The 21,224-nt window shown below is 36.1% G+C and overlaps 2 protein-coding genes across 5 annotated transcripts in view; both read left to right on the top strand.

Moving 5' to 3' along the window:
* LOC131036786 (uncharacterized) overlaps positions 1–17,104 on the top strand; it is a 193,281-nt gene extending 176,177 nt beyond the window's left edge. For both annotated transcript variants that reach the window (XM_057968776.2, XM_057968774.2), the window contains exons 8-10: positions 16,099–16,177; positions 16,332–16,382; positions 16,507–17,104. In XM_057968776.2, the coding sequence (XP_057824759.1) occupies positions 16,099–16,177; positions 16,332–16,382; positions 16,507–16,590 (214 nt within the window). In that variant the 3' untranslated portion in view covers positions 16,591–17,104. The remainder of the gene's footprint in view (positions 1–16,098; positions 16,178–16,331; positions 16,383–16,506) is intronic.
* LOC131036787 (uncharacterized) lies at positions 1,329–5,559 on the top strand. 3 transcript variants are annotated; one of them, XR_009104140.2, is made up of 6 exons: positions 1,329–1,924; positions 2,020–2,251; positions 2,338–2,490; positions 2,591–2,992; positions 3,146–3,551; positions 3,674–5,559. XR_009104140.2 is itself a non-coding variant. In XM_057968777.2 (2 exons), the coding sequence occupies exons 1-2, from the start codon at positions 1,359–1,361 to the stop codon at positions 2,189–2,191; spliced, it is 738 nt and encodes a 245-aa protein (XP_057824760.2). In that variant the 5' UTR covers positions 1,329–1,358; the 3' UTR covers positions 2,192–2,256. The 3 variants fall into 3 exon arrangements, 1 of the variants encoding a protein (XP_057824760.2); XR_009372638.1 differs by having other exon boundaries at positions 2,338–2,486; XM_057968777.2 differs by lacking the exons at positions 2,338–2,490; positions 2,591–2,992; positions 3,146–3,551; positions 3,674–5,559 and having other exon boundaries at positions 2,020–2,256.
* Positions 17,105–21,224: the final 4,120 nt, after the last annotated feature.

Here is a 21,224-nt window from a genome sequence, read left to right on the forward strand (position 1 = left end):
AAACATGAAGAAGGAGCCAAGATTTGGGAATAAACTCAGTGTGAACACAAGGAAACCCTAAACCACCATGAAGACTACAGTGCCAAACTTTATTTTCTCTATTATTTGCAATATATGAGTCATTTGAGACTTATCCACTTGAGAGGCTTGTAACTTTTGAACATTTGACTCTCTTTGACTAAGGCTTTTGTCAAAAGTGGGTGAGTAATAGTTTTGAAACTTAATCAAATATTTGGATATTTGATTTTTCGCTTCTTCAAGTCATCTAAACCCCTTTGAAAGACCTTTTTGTAAGACCTTGGGCATATTGTAGAATTATTTAGGCTATTTTAGGCCTGGGGTAAAAAATAGGCAACAATCACCAAGCAAGTGTTTTAACTGCTGTACTAAATGAGTCACCCCAGAGCTAAAGGATTATTATTAAAAGTTAAAAGCTGTTTTTAGATTATAGTTTATGAAAGTCCCAAAAGTGTTTATAAAAAGGAAATTGGAAGAAAAGAGGATCATTCGGAATATTTCATTTTACTCTATTTCTCTATTCAAAGTTCCCAGACTCGCCACGAGTCAGGCGAGTTCGCCAAGTTGGCGAGTCGAGCCAAGCTCGGCGAGTCAAGCCAAGCTCGGCGAGTTTTGCTGACTTGGGGCTCGGACTCGGCGGGTTTTGGGCATAACTTGTCGAGTCCGAGCTCCAGAACTCAGCCGTGGCAATAGAAATTTCGATTTTAAAAAACAAAAAAAACAAAAGCTTTTTCACTTGTTTTTTTTTTACTTTCTCTTTCATATAACCCTAAAAGGTCTTCTAATTGTTAGTTGTGAGGAGAAGAGAGGAAAAGTGAGAGAGGAAGGAAAACAAGAGGCCATAGGTTTGCAACCAGCAGGGAAGAAGAGCATCAAGGAGACCACAAATCACATTGGGGAGGCCATAGGCTTGCATTGAGAGCATCAAGGAGTCCATAGCAAGACTTCTCAACTCATTTGAAAGAGGTAAGTGTTAAACTTTGTAGATTTTGCTGGTTTTTTTAGGTATGTTAATGGATTTTTTTCATTTGTTTGTTAATTTTTTTTAGTTTAATAGTTAACTTTCCAAATCTTGAATGTTTATTTTTTTAGCTTAATTTCAATGAGAGAAGTAGAATAATAGCAAAGTGCAAACCCTACAATTTTTTTAAATTCCAAATCTTGAATGTTTATTTTTTTAGCTTAATTTCAATGAGAGAAGTAGAATAATAGCAAAGTGCAAACCCTACAATTTTTTTTTAAAAAAAGTAGGGTTTGCTAATTTTTTCTATTAGTTTATAACTTTATTAAATTTTTTTATTGCAGCAGCCTTCACGTTTAAAAAACATTCATTTTTCACAATGCCTAAAAAGGACGAGGCTTGGAAATATACTGAAGACTTTATTGGCAGACAAAAAAATCAAACAAAATGTTTTTTTTGTAAAGAAATTAATTTTGGTGGCATCAATAGATTTAAATACCATATTGTCGGCGTACCTGGCTATGATATTGAGGTATGTAAAAAACAAACTGCTGAGGCAAAACATTTCCGTTATGTCCAATTAAAAACACATGAGCAAGAAAAGTTAACTAAGAAGAGGCAATTGGAAGAGTTAAGTGCTATTGGCTCCCATGCACCCGCATCCGCATCCGCAGGCTGTGTTGGAGAGGGTTCTTCCATGCCTCCCTTTTGCCCTAGTGCTTCTGCTAGTGCTAGTGCTTCTACTTCTACTCCTCCTAGTGGCACTATTACCTTTGGCCCTAGAGTTCGGAAATCTAGGTTGGATAGTTATTTTGTGCCGCGTGGTACTCTTAGGGCACAACCCTTGCTTGAGAGCATGGGTTGGAACAAGGAGGTTCATGATGCTGCAAGAAAACAAATTTGCAAGTTTTGGTACTTTTGTGACATTCCATTTATTGCAGCCAGGTAATTCTTTTTGATTTAATTGCTTTAAGTTTAAAAGTAAATTTATAGTTTGAAGTTGAACTCTACTTTGTCTAATCATAATCTATTTGTGACAGGTCTCCTTATTGGCAAGGCATGGTAGATGCCATAACCATTTGTGGTGCGGGGTTTAAAGCCCCTACTGATGCTAAGTTAAGTGGCCCCCTCTTGTTAGAAATGGTTGAGGATATGAAAGTTGAGCTAGAGGCCATCGACAGTCTTGGAGCCAAAAGGGTTGCACCATCATGACAGATGGTTGGACGGATAGGAGGAATAGAACACTCCTAAATTTTCTTGTTTCCTGCGGAGGTGATTGATCATGATTCATTCTAATTTGTACTTCCCTAAATGCATTGAATAAATTAAATTTTGATTTGTTGAAACTCTATTTTCAGGATCCACCATGTTCTTGAAGTCTATTGATGCTTCCTCACATGTGAAAAATGCCACATACTTATGTGAGGCTATTGAGGAAGTCATACAAGAGGTGGGGGAAGAAAATGTGGTGCAGGCGGTGACAGATAATGCAGCAAGTTATGCTGCTGTAGGTAAACTTTGAACTTTTCAAGTCTTGATGGAGAGGCATCTATGATTATTTAAAATTTTCTTAACACATCAAAATTTCTAATTAACTTAAAATTGCTGTAGGTAAACTTTTGATGGAGAGGCACCCAAAAAATTTTTGGTCTCCATGTGTGGCCCATTGCCTTGACCTCATGTTGGAGGATGTTGGTAAGCTTGAATGGGTGAAATCAATAGTTGAAAGGGCCAAAAATATCAGCAAGTTTATCTACAATCATGCATTGATCCTTTAGCATTATGAGGCAATACACGGGGCAAAAGGAGTTGGCTCGTCCTGCTTTCACGAGGTTTGCCTCAAACTTCCTCACATTGAAATCCTTGATGACATCAAAGGCGGCTTTGAGGCGTATGTTTGTTGGTGAGGAGTGGACTTCCTCATCCTATGCTACGACCACTGCAGGGATAGATGTGGTAAATTGCATTTTTGATGAGCCAGGTTTTTGGACCCCCTGTGGAGAAACCGTGCAGGTAAATTTATTATAATTTAGCATTTAGTATCTACTATCTAGTATCTACTATTTAGTAATTTAATTTTAATTTATTAACAATTTAACTTTGCAATTTTCTTTTTTTTTTAATTTAATTTATGACTTAATTGTTTTTGTTTAACATTATGTGTAGGTCACCGAGCCCCTCGTAGTTCTCCTACGAGTTGTTGATGGGGAGAAGCCCTCTATGGGCTATATATAAGAGGGTATGGATAGGGCCAAGGAGGCCATTAGGTCCATATATGCAGGAGATGAGGATAAGTATGGCCCCATTTGGGAGATTATTGATAGGAGATGGCAGAACCAACTTCACAGGCCCATCCATGCAGCAGCCTATTACCTCAATTCGGCATTTCGATTCCGTGATGACTTCAAGGCGGATGAGGAGGTTCTTAGTGGCCTGTATACAGTGATTCAGAAGTTGTGTACTGATGGCACAACCTCAAGTACAACGCTCCAGTTGGATAAATATAATAATCGAGAAGGGGCAATCTTCGCAAGCAGCATGTGCATAGAGGCTCAGACACAATTGCAACCAGGTAGAAATATATGTAAACTTAAGATTCTTAAGTTTATGGCTTATGCATTTTAATTTTTGATTTTATAATCTAGCCTTAAAGTTGGAAATGAGTTTGATTTTTTTTTCTTTTCGTTATTTCAGATAGATGGTGGCAAATGTTTGGGCCCTCAACCCCAAACCTTCAAAAAATTGCCATCCGTATTTTGAGTTAGCCATGCAGCACTTTTGGATGTGAGCGCAATTGGTCCATGTTCGAGCACATCCACTCGAAGAGGCGTAATAGATTGTCTGTGGAGAGGTTGAATGATCTTGTTTTTGTTCATTACAACCTCCGTCTTAGGACCAGACAGATTTTGGACACTGACTCCTCTCCGATCACTTTAGCGGAGATCGATCTAGAGTCTGAGTGGATCATTGAGTCTACCGATCCCGTCTTCACTGAGGAGGACCATGAGTGGGTTGACCAGGCAGACAAAGAGGCTGAGGCTGTGGCTATGGTAGAGGAGGAGGATAGAGCACGATCCGGCACAGGCACCTCACAGGCGGAGACTATGGCTACTCAATCATCCAGGACCTACCTTAGACGCATTTGTAGGAGGCAGACAGACTACTCTGAGGCTGAGGATGAGCTAGAGCCTGAGCCATAGACTTGTTTTTGTTTACAGTTATATATATGCTTGGGAACATTTGATGTCATGGATTTTATATACATTTGACAACATTTATAACTCTATATATTTATGTTTTCTATTTCCTTCTGCTACAATTTACATTTCTATGCATGTGATGGATTTCTGTTTATGTATGTGATCAAATTAGCTTCTATTTGATGATGGTATAGTGTCTTTAAGCTTTATTCAATAATGGGTGCATGAACCAAGTTTTAAATCGTTAAAAATCTCTAAATTTCAAGGGTTTTTTAATTTTGCCGAGTCACGAGTTGAGTCGGCCTTGCCGAGTCCGAGTCTAGGAACTCTGGGTTGAACGTCGTTCATCTCTTTTGCTTTAGACAAAACCCAAAGGTAAGATTGAATTTTGTAGTATAAGATTCCTCCCCTGCCAATACCGTGTGATTCATTCAAAGTCATAGTGTGTGCAAAAAGGGTATAAAGGTGGATTTAGACAGAGTTCACATTTGGGCTGAATATTTGTAGAGTAAAAGTTTGGAGCAAATAATTTTGTCTACACAAAATTATAGAGATTAGTAGGAAACAAATTTGTAGATGATTTGCAAGCAAATTACAAATTTTTATGTGTGTATGAGTGGAAAAGAAAACAAAAATCAGTGTTGTGTGTGTAGTGGAGAAATTTATTCAAAATAATATATTTTATTCTAGCTGGAATCTACCCAGCCATACCATTTTGGAGGCCCAATAGAGGGCCATACATATTGCTTGGTCATCATAAATAGAATCGATGCTCATTTGGAAGGCATAATTGTTGGAATTTGTGCGCCCTTCGTCCCTTTGGTTGTTTAGTGCCACCCTCAGGGATTCGCGACATGGCTTAACAACCTCCTGTGGTTTGTCTATCTTTGGTGTTTGTATCGGGCGTTAACAAGTCGATCTTTTGGCGCAACAACAAAATTTGGCTAACAAATGGTATCGGAGCTTAGGTCATGGGTTTGAATTGCTCGGTCGAGTTGGGGGGGATTGTTGGAAGGTGTGTGCCCTTTGTCCCCTTGGTTGTTCAGTGCTTCCCTTGGGGATTTGCAACATGGCTTAATCGCCTCTCGTGGTTTGTTTATCTTTGGTCTTTGTATCGAGCGTTAACAAGTCGATCGTTTAGCACAACAACAAATTTTGGCTAACAATAAAAGCCTTGATAAAATCTGTTGTAGCCTTTAATAGGTTCTAAAAGGCCAGTGCAGCATTTAAAAGGGGTATTGCAACCTTTAACAGGGTTCTGTAGCAATAAGGGATCAGTACAACCTTTGGGGAGTGCCATACAGCCTTGAGGAGGCTTCAAAAAGTATGAAGGGCTGCTGATCGGATAAAAGCGAATTCTGATTGGTCTGTACAACATGGTTTAGCACTTGAATTTATTAATATTTTCATTTTGCTTAGCATTAGCAATTATGAAAGGAGTTCTAAAAGTTATAGTTTACATTAGCAATGCATATATTTATCATTTAACTGGTATACATCAATCAGTGTTTTTTGTAAAGAAAACTTGTTCCCAACGTTTGGAGTTGAGAAATTTTATTCTTTAGTAATTATTTGTGAAAATATGATGAATCAATGTTGAATGCAAACTGTTTAACAAAATGTCTCTGTAAAATCTTTGAACACTGGCATGGTTTAAGGATGAATATGTGATTCAAAATTTTAGTTGCAGCTCTTGTGATTGTTAGTATCTTCATATTTAGTTGTATTCAAAGTATTCAATGAAATGACAAGAAGCTAAAAATCAGAAATAAATAAATGAAAACAAACTCAGTGTGGGAGCAACAGACAATCTATTTTTAGCATAAATAAACAACTATTAACGAACCCAACTTTCTGATATTCTAAAATATCTATTAATGGATTCCTTGCTGACTGATTAAGATTCTGTACAAGATTTTCATAAAGAGGACACAGCTGGAACCTAAACTGAATGTTCTCATAATGAACTTTGTTTCCCATTGTATGCCTCTTTAATTCCAAAGTCATCTTTGTCTGAGGCTACCCAGACATAGTGAGTTTTAAGGCTGTGACCAATTATCTGCATGGAGGCTTCTTTCCAAAATTCAACTGGGGAAAACAGTAGTCTGACCCAAAGCAGAACTGAGAAGATCATCTGTTGGAGACTAAGACTACATTAAGGAGTGCTTTATTCATGAGCCTAGGCCTTCCTTGGAAAATTGGTTTATTTTCTTCAGTGGTGGTATTTTTTTAGAAGTTGATGATCAACCATAGGAGCCAAGATTCATCTTCAAGCAAAGCACCTGTCACACAAAAGAGATCAAGCAAAGATTGTATGCTCTATAACAACCAAAGAATTATGTAATATTGCACAAAAGAATTGGAGATACTAGATTGGAGGTACACAATATTAGAGGTACAATTACAATGAATGAATGAATCCTTATAAAGGATGAATGAAACCCTAATGTTAAAATTAGGAGAGCTAAAGCAATGCAAAGTAGGAGCTAAATTAAGTTCAACTACATTTATAACTACAACTATAAAAGAAAACTCTATATAGTAAAAAACACCTAAGTTTAGCTTAAGTGAAAAAACAATTAAAGGACCTGATTAATAAATAATTATGTAATTGTCCTAAAAATACTCCAACAGCCTCCCTTAAAATTAACTTAGGGATAAGCTAAAGAGCTAATGATGAATGCAAAATGCATGCATGAATGAGTCTCGACAACAGAGGCCTGATTAGGTATTCGTGTACAAACCAATGCAAAGCAATGCAACTCACACCAATGAGGCCTCTCTAAATGGAGAAAAGGAGAACAACCACATGGGAAAAAACCCCTCTCCAAAAGCGAGAGATGCAATGAAATGAAAAAGGTACTACATGTGACTAAGATGAAGGACTCAAAGTGTCCCCCCAAGTACAGAATTAGTCATAGAAGTATAATGAATATTCCCCCCATACAAGAGAGAAAATGAGGATAAGAATCCCCCAAATGAAGTAGTTCCTGTGCCATTGATGAATGCTTGAAGACATAACATAATCCTTTGCCAGCAAACAACATTTCTCCCCTCCAGAAGAAACTAATCCATTGGAGATAGGAGAAGTCGCTCCCATAAATTGGGAGATGTGTGAATCCAAATCCAAACTGTATGTGCCTCTAGAAACTGCTCAAATGTTGCTATGTCCATGATAGATGATGATGCCAAAAAATCAATCAGGTACATACCCAATCAATGTAGGAGGTGACAAATCAAGACTCTACAAAAACTGATTAAGAACAAGCTCCAAGGGTGACGAAGATGAACTGACAACACTGATGTGACTATCACCAGAGGAGATGAATGTTCTCAAAATAATCCTTCAGATTTGCATTATGAGACTCCACAAACAAGGATGATATGTCTGCAAGATACAAATCCCAAGTAGCTGTGTCTGGAAGAACATTGTCATGCTGCACTGAATCAATGGGGCTATGCATGAGCCAATGCCAATCTGATCAGGAACAATAGAAGATGAAGATGATTGAGATGGGATCTCAATGTGAGGTGTAGGAACATGAAGATAGGCCTCTGATCCATTGGAACATGCAAGACCTTTGATATACTCAAGCTCCTCTAGAGTATCATCATCAGAGGGCATGAAATTTGCATGTGCAATGGGAAGAAGACAATCTATTGTAGGATCCTTTGGAAGTGGAGAGATATGAGGGTCCCCAAAGATCTCCCAAAGGCGAGTCCAAAGTACATGAGGACACTCAAGGTCTGATATAGCACACATAGTGTCATAATCAACACTAGAACAAATCAAACCTACAACATGGTCTATGAGATTACTCCAAGCTGATTTACCTCTTGAAGTTGTTGGTTTAGGTATGAGTCCATACAAATAAGGCAACATATCTAGCCACCTGAGATGTGTCAGGATGCCATGTCGCCAAGACTCATAATTGCCCTTAGTTAGTCGGACAACTGAAGGATGAATAGAAAACCCCATATACCTCCTCAAATGAAATTATCAGACCCCAAGAATCTCAAAACATGTAGAGCACATCAAATACAACCCTCTCCAACAAACAAATCAATCCCAAGTGCCAAAACATCCAAGTAATTTATCATAAAGTGAAAAAACAAAAATCTCAATAAAATGTGCCTAGAGAACAATTTGGGGATGTAGACCTAAGACATAGATAGGGGACTCTGAGAGCTTTCCGATGATGTATGGAAGTCGAAAAACTGATTTCGAATGTGCAAGATATGGCCCCAAAAGCGCAAAATTGAAGACTGCTTTGGAGGCTTGATACAGAATATTGGTGTAGAATCTGATCAAACCACTTGCATAATTGCATAGCCCTCTAAACCAGCTTTCCAACGATATCTTGTTTGCTCGATTTCAACTCTGTATGACAAAATTATGGGCAAAAAACCAATTGCTGCTTTTTTATGGTTTGGAAGGCTTGAAGGGTTCCCAAAAAATGGAAATTTTGAAAATAGCAACTTTTTGAAAATACTGAGTTTCCAAAATAGAAACTCTCTAAAATAGTAAGTTTCCAAAAATATAAAATTTCCAAAAATAAAAAGTTTCCAAAAATAGAAACTTTCCGAAAACGAAAACTTGCCAAAATGGAAACTTTCTGAAATTCTTTTGCAAAGAATTCCCTGATCTCCAATTTTGACAAATTGACAAGCAATTTTAGGGTTCTCGGACCTCTTGAGCGCAATGGTGACCTCCGTTTCTCTCTAGGGTGCCCAGATTTTTCAACTACCCCTAGATTTTGCCTCAATTTTTATGCCCTCAGCCAATTTGACTCGATTTTTCAATTGCTTCAATTTTGACAAAACAATAGTTGATCTTAGGGTTTTTTGACATTGCAGATGCGATGGTAATCTTCGTTTGAGCCCAAAGTGCATAAAAAATTTACCTCAGGTTGGATCCCTCAAGCATGCAAACAAAAACTTGTCAGAAAAACTCTGTTACCATGTAGAAGTTGATGATCAACCACAAGACCCAAGATTCATTTAGTAAGAAAAACACTTGTCACACAAAAGAGATCAAGTAAAGATTGTATGCCTTATAACAACCAAAAAATTATGTAATATCGTACAAAAGAATTGGAGATACACTATTAGAGGTACAATTACAATGAATGAATGAATCCTTATAAAGGATGAATGAAACTGTAGGTACAAACCCTAATGCTAAAATTAGGAGAACTAAAGCAATGCAAAGTAAGAGCTAAATTAAGCTCAACTAGATCTAAAACTAAAACTAGAATAGCAATAGCAAACTCTAGATAATAAAAGCACCTAAGTTTAGCTTAAGTGAAAAAGCAATTAAAGGACCTAATTAATAAATAATTAGATAATTGTCCTAAAAATACTCCAACAATTTCTATAAATCCCATTGGTTTCTATTGATCATGTACTAATGTTCTAAGGAAGTTGGAGCTTGCATGATGTACCATAAATGAACATAAGGGGTGGGATCCATCTTTAGGTAGCATTCATTTTAATCTTTTGCTCGAAATGGATTATCAATTGTACATTGAACATGAACATGAAGGAATTTAAGCAGATGTTCCATTTATGGAGATTGATTGATTTTGAAAGAAACAACTTCCTTGAAGCTTGTGGATCGATAGGTTGAGGAGCACATTGTCTTGGAGAATGTACATGTTGGCAATATGTGTTGTCATTGATGTCAACCTAATGTCTAACAATATGTGTTGTCCTTGATGATGTGTTCTTGATGATGGGCAGTTGTTGTGTGGTCATTGATGTTGTTGTTGATGTCAATGGGGAGAGTGTTAGCAGTGTTGTCATTTATCATCAACCTACAGTTTTTATTAGGTTGTCATATATGTTTTGGTAAAATAAGAGGAGATAGTTATTGTTGATTGCAGTTGCTTTGGGTTGTGGATGTCCACCTTCTTGGTGTCTGATGTCTACATTTATTATGAGATGTTGATGGTAATAATGGTAGTATTATGTTTATTAAAGTAATATTGTAATATTGATATAATAGTCATCTTAGCCGTTTAGTTAGTATTTAGAAATTTCCATTTGTCTTTCGTCTTTAGTTAGTTTTAGGAAGTTTCCTTTTTGTCTTTCGTGTTTCTATTCTTGGTTGTTTCTGTTATGGAAAGATCGTCTTGTAATTTTCTATATAAGGAGTATTCCTCTCCTTAATTAATTACAACATCGAATTAACAATTCATGGTATCAGAGCTTAGGTTGTTTTTTGGTGATTTTTTAGTAAAAAAATTCATGGGTTTTTAATTTTTTTCCCACAAAAATCATGAAAGGTTTTCGCTTGATATTTTCCACAAAAATCAGGGAGTTTTTATTTCTATTTACTACTCATGATGGCTGCGAGTAAAGTTTTTGAACAGACTGAGGGTTTTGTACAATTTTCTCCTCAAAATTGTGGATGAGTTTTCTAATTTTTCCTCACAAAAAAATCATGGAGGGTTTTGCATGATTTTCTCTTCAAAAATTGTGGTTTCTTTGTTTGTTTTTTGCATGATTTTTTCACACAAAAATCATGGGTTCTTTCTTTGCTAGAGGGTTTTCTCATTTTTTCCACAAAAAATCATTAAGGGTGTTGCTATTTTCTAGGTTTTTTGATTTTTTTCTAAAAAAAATCATCATGGGTCTTTTGCACAAGTTTTGAGAAGTTGATTTGGGTGTATCTGGATAAAGGGAGGGATGGCTTTGTTACCAAACATCATGTTGGAAGGATCGTGGTAAACTTGGTCATATCCAGAAGTTCTACAGAACCAAGGAGGGTCTCAGTAGTAGGCTCATGTCGCAGAGCCTTCTATATATTTTTGGCCAAATGACCTGCAAATTATGTCACATCTTTTGTAGGGTAGTTAGTAGAATGACCATTAAGGGACGGTATTAAAGTAATATTGTACTATTGATATAATGGTCATCTTAGTCGTTTAGTTGGTATTTAGAAACTTCCATTTATGTCTTTAGTCTTTAGTTAGTTTTAGGAAGTTTCCTTTCTATCTTTCGTGTTTCTATTTTCAATTGTTTCCGCTATGGAAAGATCATTTTATAATTTTCTATATAAGGAGTATTCCTCTCCTTAATTAATTACAACATCGAATTATCATTTCAGTGTTGTGGATTTGTAGCATGATGATGATGATGATGATGATGATTAGGATGTGCTTTCCTTGGCCCTAACATTCTTGTTCAAATTAATATTGTTTGTGGAATGTTTGCAATATGAGATGTTATATGCAAGAAAGACTATTTAAAGTCTGCCTGGAAGAATGATCTGCATTCCTCCGCATTTGAGAATTTGGGCTTGCGGATTTGAACATGATGTTTATGCTCTATGAACATTGCACTACTATCTTTTCAAGTTCTTGGTGTTGCAGCTGAAGTGGCTAGTGATTGTGTTTGTTGATAGTCTGTTTGTTAGAAGTGGACTTGGTTGGTCTAGGAAATGCTTCGCATTTTTCCACATTGATGTTTCAGGTGTTGTGACTTTGAGGACATGCTTGTAATGTTTGTGCGTTGTCTTAGTTGTAGTTCAGGTGTTGAGGTATTCTGCAAGAAAATTTATTGATTTTTTGTTCAGGATTGTGCTTCCTAGCATTCTGGCAATAAAGTGATCTATATTTGTTTGTGTTGTGCCAACATGTATAGATGTGACAGTGAGAAAGAAGTATTTTGGAATGTTGTTGGATGTTCTAGGAATGTTCTCATGTGCTCTGCATGGTGCTGGATGATTAGTTTGGTGCGGCATTGTGTGTGTGTTTAGTTGTATTTGGGTTCTACCCTTGGCATGTAGGGATCCGCATTAAGTTATTTCATCTAGATGATATGTTTTTGGGTTGATTGGTTATGTGCTACATTGTTTATCTGGAGGTTACCTTATTGCTGACCTTGGATGATGTGTGCTAGCATGTGTATTATTTGGAGATGCTTAGAGATATGTAATATGATGTTGTAGGTCCTCCTATCTCTTGGATTGGACCGTCTTCACCACAATTGTGTTTGGTGGTCGACTTAATAGGACATATGCTTGTCCTTTGTTTTGGCTGACCTAAGATGTTTGCAATGAAGAAGATGATATATATAGAAGATCAATATGGAATTATGAAGTATGGTTGGTGTGATGTGAGTGTGGAAATCAAAATATGTGCGAGTGTGCTTTCATGATCATATCCTTTCTAGAGCTTTGTGATGTGAAGGCAATGATAGTGTGGTAGTGATTGTTGTTGGAGTTGGTTACTTGTGACAGTGGTTCAAGTGTAGCTTCATATTTGGAGAAGACTTTATCTTGCTGATTCAAATGTTGTCATATTGTGTCTTGCTTTGGAGAACTGTTCTTCAATTTGCAAGTTTTTGTATCTTTCCCTAGAGCAGTGAGCTTTAGCCTACAAGTCCTTATGTATCTTGCCTTGGAGCATTGAGTTTCAACCTGTAAGTCCTTTTGTATCTTGCACTGGAGCAATGAGCTTCAACCTGCAAGTCCTGATGTATCTTGCCCTGAGATGTGCATCTCAGCCTACAAGTCCTTCTAGGTGGCAGTGTGCTTCCTTTGCAGTGAGCCTAAAACAGATTTGTAATTATTTCATATATTGTGAGTTGACTCTCACCGTGGTTTTTTCTTGATTGGGGTTTTCACGTAAATCCGGTGTTCTCTTGTGCATTGTGTTTCATTGTTCTACTTTTCATTACTGCTAATAAGGTTAAGGATAAGATATGACAGTGTTTTGAGAAAATAAAGTTTAAGGTTTATTGTTTTAAGGTTTGGACTGATTCACCCCCCTCCCCCTCAGTCCTAAGATGTGCTCAACATTACCTGATGGCTGATACAAAACTTAGGGATTTATTTTTTAGTTTAGAGAGAAGAGGCTGCAGCACTGGCCAATGTCTAGGGAGGGAGGTGAGAGTTGTTTAAAATTCCATCAACATTAAACCTTTGATCAAGCCCAGCTAGGCTTTGACCTTAAAATTTTGTGTTACTTTTTCACCTTTTATAATTCTGCTTTGTGGTTCATGATTCATATCAATATTATGCATATGTAGAATTCCTAGTTCCAAAAGTCTTTGAAGGTGCATGATGGACATCTAGGGCAGGACTATGTCATTTAGAATATTTTGACTTATAAGTCCATAAAGAATTCAAGTTTTGGAGTTAAGAAGTTCAAAATTGTCCCGGAATGTGCTGAAATTCATATTTGATGAATGTTCTTGCTGAATTATGAATGATAAGTCACATTTTTTAAAGTCCTTTTAGTTTTACCAGAGAATAGGGAGAATGTAGGAGATCTGCCGACTACATTCTGTTTAGAACTGTAAGGGTTCCATCAGCGAGGATTTTTCAATGGCCATAGAAATTACATTAATGTTGTTCTGGGATCATAGTAGTTTTGTTAATGAATGGTACTAGGGAGTCAGGGATGAATGTCTATCTGAGATGTATCGTATATATATATTTGGGGGGACAGATACAAAATTTTAAGGTAAAAAGTAACACAAAATGTTAAGGTCAAAGCATAGCTTACAAAACCCTTTTATCCCACTTCTCTCCTCCAATTAGGTATCTTTCCCCTTATAATGAAAACCTGCTCCTATCTTTGGTTAATTTAATAAGAGGAGGCCCAACAAGCCCTACTGACCTCTCACATCCCAACCCAGTATTCATTCTTTAAAAACTAAGGACTCTTCCCTTCACATAGCCCTGATAAATATCAATGATTCCTTCCATGGTTTACCTGTTGCCATGGAGGTCAAGGACTATGAAAATCACTCTTCTAATCAGAGTCTAATGCAATATTTCTTGGTGAAGAGGACTGACTTACTCAAAGTTAATCTAAAATGCCTTAGGCCTTCAAAGCAAAGCTGAAACAAAAGAAGAAATTCTCGTGGATGAATATCAAAAGGTTCAACTTATTGAGCTCATGCAGCATAGCTGTCAACAGATCATGACCTGCTATGCCACCAATGCAATCTGGATACACTGAGTTCCAGACCTTATAGGGAAAACTATGTATCATCACCATCCCTCACCAGGAGGTTTCCTGGTTTTGCAATGGGTGAATTGCTGCAACATGTCTGTGATTTTTGCACTTCGGGAGAGCAACGCAATATGAAGTTGGTCAACTCCTGGATACCTGCCTAAGATTGTGGATGATAGCTCTGCTTCCAAGACTCTTCTCAACTTCATTTTGGGAATGGAGAATCTAGTCTTCCTTTTTGGTATCAAGCTTTCTTAGTTTCTGCCATTTTATCTGTTAAGCTTTTTTAGCTTTATCTACTGAAACTTATGTAATCCTTTTTATTATTCATTCAATGAAGGGATCATGCCTACCTCTTCAAAGTCTTTTGCTTCTCACCTTGTAGAGGGTTTTTATACCTTTTCAGAATGATATATAATCTTTTAATTAGGAAACAATATTATGTAATACACCATTCATGGCATTGTGTGATGATTAAATCGTGGCATTTTTAATGTTGCCACCAATGTTCAAACTTCAAACCCCCACGGGACCATTGTGATTGTGGGCATTATGCCCTTGCTGATCCATTGTGCTCACAAGTTTGAACCTTCACGTTGACGTTGTTGGTGTTCATGCCAAGTGACTTAGTGTTCCATACCCTCACAGGGCTATTGTGTTCATGGGTCTAGACTATTCATCTTAATGTTGTGCTTTCATGCCAAGGATGAGGTCCCCCATTTGTGGCCTCGCTTGGCTCGGGCCAGGCTAAAAATTCTGGTGGTACCAATCAAAATAAAATAAAATAATCTAATACAGCACAAGAGGTCAGAGTAGTTTCTAAAATCTCAACTTTTTAATGGAAGTAACAATGTTTATCAAGTTCGGGATTATGGGAGGTTGGAATACAAGGTTGCATATCAAACATGCATAAATAGACCATCCATGCCAAATTCTAGGACGTAGAGGATTGGTCCCAAATGAACATTTAAAAAATCTTATTTATTATGAATAGAAAATTAAGCTTTCGTACAATAAAAATAACATTGAAATAAAACCTAACTATCTCATATTAAAAATACCGATTTCTATTAGGTGTACAATGAGTCATAGTCACCGTTTTCTTTAAAAACAAGACCAAAAAACAATGGAGAACAGAAGTTCCTAGTCATAAGTGCACTGTGCAATGAGAGAATTTTAAGTGCTGATTCGCAAGCTCAATTTTTTAGCAATGGTGATAACTCTGTTGAAGGCTCCAAGAAACATCTTTGCACCTCCATGTTCTTATTGCGTTATTAAATTTGAAAGATCCGAAGCACTTGATTAAAATTCATCTCACAAATCCTTGCCATAAACTGCTTTTAACTCGCATGGTGAAGGAAGCTGTTTCATGTATTTTACATGTTAAAATGAGCTGGGTTAGGGAGGGCTTTATGTTTCCCGTTGATGGGTTGGATTCCTCACTAAACTGATTTATTAAAAAGTTAATAATTAACTTTTATTTTTTTGTTTATGCTTTGTCTGCAAGGGCAGGGAACACTTGGAAATGCTTTGTATATCAGGGTACTTCTGTTAGTTCACTGCATTAGGGATGCCCAAGGGTATGTTTGGTTAGGTTCCATTCTATTCCAGGGACCTAGGGAATCCCCCATGTGCACCCGATCAAACATGGGAAATTCAGGGGATGTATTCCTAACCTTGAGATTCGACATCATGGCTGTGTCATTTTCATTTCTTAGCTCTTCAATATTCAAATGCATTTAATTTTGAATAGTAAGTAGTTTACAAATCAAAATCTGGGGAGTTTTGTTCATTTATTGGTATCTAAATGTTACGATTTTTTTTGGCATTTCAATGGGACTGGACTTTAGCAGTGCTATGTTAGAAATTCTTAGCAGCATATGATGAAGGAAACTCTTTACCTTTTGCTAAATTGCTTTTCTCAAATCACTAATTTGTCCACCATTTACAGGATACTCGATGTTAAAATTGGAAGACAAGCACTTGAAAAACGAGTTGTCTCTCAGGACCTGGAACTTTGGCTTTCAAATGTAAGTTAATGTTATTAACATGTGGTTTACATCTCAGTTTTTTATTTTATGGTTATAATTTTTATTACATCAGCATGTTGGAAGAGATAGGCACTGGATAGAGTTTGTGTCTGTTATTTTCTTTCCATTTATATTTTAAATGTGTATTTTGCAGATTCCTAGTGAAAGTGGTAAATTTACTCTCCTTGCTCGTGCTGGTAGACAGGTTTGGACAATGATCCTTTTTTCCTTTGCATTTCTCTTAAAACATAATAAATGTAATGAATGTGAGAGTAGACAAGTCAACTTAAAGGAAATAACGTAATGACAGTCTTGATCTTTGTACACAGGTACAAGAAGTACAGTTGCATACTTTTCTTGACAGGGAGGGACTCAAACAAGCTGTGCAAAGGGTCAAGGCAAGAGTTCCATGAGTGCTTGGGATGCTTCTTGTTTAGATCAAGCCATATTTCAACATGAGTATTCCAACAGTGCAATTCGTTTTCAACTAAGTTCCTCTAGAGTGGTTCCGTCCTTGTGATGAATATCAGTTTCTACATCTGCCATTGAAAGGATGCTACATATGCTGCTAATATGGGACACATAAATAATGTTTACTGAGGAAGGAACAGGTTTGACATCAGAATATGGTGGCTAGTACAGATAAGAAGCACAACCACTATATATTCTTATTCATGGGTAATGTGATTGAATGCCAAGTTGTCAACTGTAACAATTGAAAATACATTATGTGGAAACTCTCATAAAATTTTGTTTGTGTGCAGTTGCAAATATGATTGCAATTTATTATTTTCCATAAGGAGTATTGTATGGTGTTATCCTACTTTAAATGTTTATTCTATTTTTTGTATGTTGAATATTAAGACATATTGGCCCATAAACATCTCTTGTGGTATGCATGATCTATCATTTGTGTTGTGTTATTTTCATTATTGTGTCAAATTACCTAGTGGTATCAGATTGATGATTTGGGCAAGAGCAAAGATGAAACCCTAATTTTTTTTAAAAAAAGAATGACTTATATCTTCTAAGCAATTGCAATTGTTTTTTGTTATTTTATTATCTAGATTTGGAAGATCAGAGGGAAGCTATAGCCCAAATATTGTCTTTTGATCATCAATATAGAGTGAGTTATAGCAATTTTCATCAAAAGTTTGTTATTTGTATATTTCTTTTTGGGGCTGAAAACATTACAAAATGATCCAATCAAAGTAGGGTATGTGATAGAAAAATAGAAACTCTGGTTTCAATAGAGATTTCTATGTTTGATAGAAATAGTCATGATAGAGGATGGTGGTTTTGATTCAAGAGGGATTATTGTCATCATGAATTTTGGAAATGAAAACTTCAAGGTAAATTGATAGCTACAACTTACAAATGGATTTGTTTATCATGTATTTTGTATTGTTCTAATGAGGAAATTGAATTTTTTTTCTTGTATAGATATGATCCAAAAGAAGAAGAAAAAGAGAAAGAAGAGTAAGGGTACAAGTAGATACACTTCAACACTAAGGAAGAAAGATCCAACCCTTCAATTCCATGATGTATTAAAAACAAAATGGTATAACTTCATCAACTTGGAATAAACCAAGTAACTATAGGTATAAGTAAAAAAATGACAATCAAATAGAGGGCAAATATATTCAATTTTTTTAAAGCTTAAAGCTCTCTATAGGCAAATATGTTTTATATTCAAATAGTTATGTGTTGGATATAGATAGGTTGGACATTGTTTTTGGTTAGATATTAAGTTGGAATCTATGGAAACAATAAATATTAATTTGTAAAAGAAGTTCATGAAGCATTGGTATATGAGGAAAAAAGATACATTACATGACATTACACAATGAAGACCAAAGAAAAGTCAAGGTACAACAAGTTCAAGAACCTATTGAAGCATGCACCAATGATCAAAGGACAAACAAGAGGATCTAGATATAAAGAAAAAAGAGGAAAAATCTATTCATGTCAATAAAGAAAGCCACAAAAAAATGTGAATAATAGAAGTTTATGGAGATAGAAAATGGTGTAATATATAGGCATCCACATCATTGTCAAAGAAAATTTTAATCTTGGAGGAAGCCATCATGAAGGCACGGTAATCAACAAGATGATCACTAGAGATTTATCAGAATCAATTAAAAATTACAAGAATCAATGACATCACGTAAGTAATGGCTATTCATGGTAGAAAAAGAGGGTGTACTATGATGAAGAATGGAATCAATTGGATAAATGAAGTGTGGATCATGTTGGGAAAATGGTGTCTTAAGCTTACATTTACATGAGGTTACTATTTATAGTAAGTTTTCGTTTGAGTACAAAATAGTGCGAAATTCTTCCCAAGGCTTTAGATTGGCTAGATAAGCATGTCGGTAAAGTTTCGTTGCAAGATCACAGCTAGTTTTGAAGATATTAAAGTTTCCGTTTTTGGAGGATGTAATGAAAGGGTTAAATTTAATTTTGAGGACTTTAGACTCTCTAGAATGCCCTGAAAAGTGGGTATAATCGGCATAGCGGGTTACGGGGTGATAGAGTACTTTGCGATCTTTTCGACACATTAAACGGTTCATCAATCATACACCTGATTCCCAAGTTATGGCCTCCAAAAGTTTGGACTCCTGAAATAGGAAATATAAAATGCATTGGACACATAAATGAGCTATAAAAGGGAGGAACACGTGTTGATGTGTGTGACACGTCATAGGGCATCTAAAGTGGAAATAAGGTGGGCTCTACTTTATTGGGTGGTTTTAGCCCACGGTTTTGTAATAGCGTTTGACAGTTTTTTGTATTGTATCTCCTATATATGAGTTGCATGAGATAGAGGTTATGTGTAAGAGTCTTATGGCTATTGAGTTACTTTTGAATCTCTAATTAGTGGTACTCATGTGAAGGGCTTGCTCTACAAGTATATTGTAATCTGTTATTGATTGTTGAATAATATATTGAGCTGCTTTTGGAGAGTTGAGTTTTTCTCCCGAAAGGGTTTTTGTAAATCACTGTGTTGTGGTATGCATGATATTATGTTTCTTTCTGTTAAGTTTATGTAACTGTTATAACGATCTATTAAAGTATTTGCATTACCCTCCTCTCAAGGTTAGTGCAGGAAGTTGTTCCGCTACTTAACTTCCTTATAGATCAAAGATGGGATCTAGGTACTATTATGCTAAAATCACAACGAAACACCACTGTGTTGTGGTATGCATGATATTATGTTTATTTCTGTTAAGTTTATGTAACTGTTATAACGATCTATAAAAGTATTTGCATTACCCTCCTCTCAAGGTTAGTGCAGGAAGTTGTTCCGCTACTTAACTTTCTTATAGATCAAAGATGGGATCTAGGTACTATTATGCTAAAATCACAACGAAACACCTATGGATGGCTGGATGATAGGACATGACATATTTATAATTACTTGTAGTGGTCTTATTATTTGGCTCCTCATGTTTCAAGAATGGAACATATCAAGGAGGAATGACATGCTAAGTACCTAGGGATGTGGTACTATAATGCATATAGGTTGACGAGATGCCTACATGTGGCACACGTCCCTTTAGTTATATTGAGCAATTAATTATATAAGGTAATTAGGAGGTCTACATGAGTTTAGTGGTTAACTCCTCCATATTATTATTAGATGTATATAAAGTTGGTGAACTTCATTGTAACTATATGTGGAAAGTATGATGTGTTAGACATATGTTATGAAGTGGTTTCCTCTATGAGGAGTATTGTACAATATTACCCTATCTTGTGAGTTTATTTTATTCTTGCATGTATTGAACATTGTAACATCTTGGCCAACAAATATTTCTTGTGGTATGTGAGATCTGTTTTTATTTTTTATTATTTTTATTATTATATGTGCGGATCTTTACCAAGATTGCATATATTTACAAAATTTACACAAATCTCAACTATAAGCATGAGAAGGAAAAGCTTAAACAATTGACACAATGCTTACGACTTACATTCAACTATATAGAAGGGCTTGAAGACATGCCAAGTTAGAGAGTGAGATTTTGGATTTGATGGTTTCAAGCCTTGCCCATAGACCTATACATTTATTTATGTAGTCTTTGTTATCAATACATTTAACTGTAACATCAATATACTATATCTAGAGAAGAAGAAGAAGAAAATGTGCTTAACCACAAACTAAAAGCAAGGGCAACAAATTGTAGTTTAAAAAAAAAAAAAAAAAATTGGGCATAATTTTGATACTTGAATAAATTGCAATATAACTCTACTTAAATTATAGCTAAATCACAATTATGAAACTTGCTTAAATCATGACCTATCCAAATCATGCTTAAATTGGTATAAACTAGCTTTAAAAAAATGAATACTTCCTATTTGACTCTATTGATAAATAATAGAACATCACTCACAAGAAAAAGGGAGGTTGGAAGAGAGGAACACCCATGAAGTTTAATCAAGCCATGTCCAAGACAAAGATGAAAGAATAGTAAAAGTGCCCAACAAAGTCTATCTAGATAAAGAAAAACTAGTTCGAGGATTTTTTATAATTTAGATTGCCACAAAAATTTCTAGTAGTTGCATGATTAATTAGCTCTCAACTAGTGACAATGCCTTCCTCTTTTAGAGGGTTATCTAAATGTTTCTTTGTGGATGGGTAAGAGAGATGATTAACTCTACTCAAGAAAACTTGCTTTAGTTAGAGCAACCAAGAGCACCTCCCCACTCAGGAGAAAAGGTAGAAGACATCTAGGAAGGTTGATCCTAACTGTTGGCATTATGTGAACCGGTATGAGGACATGATGACATTGTATGTTGTCATTGCTGTCAATATGCTGAAGAGGAGAGAACCGATATATGTGAAAACCGGTATGTTACCAAGAACCGGTATAACACTGTGGACTGGCATTTGTGCCAAAGTGAAGCGGTGTGTTTGTTTAAGGTGAACCGACATGTGGTTACGGGAACCGACACATGGAAGCTTTGTATGACTATTGGTTGGTAGTCTCAACTTCAGGGTTTCCGGTTGAAGTGCCTCAAGCCTGTGTGACTCAATCGGTGA

This window comes from Cryptomeria japonica, chromosome 5, assembly GCF_030272615.1.
Source record: "Cryptomeria japonica chromosome 5, Sugi_1.0, whole genome shotgun sequence".
Lineage (NCBI taxonomy): Eukaryota > Viridiplantae > Streptophyta > Pinopsida > Cupressales > Cupressaceae > Cryptomeria > Cryptomeria japonica.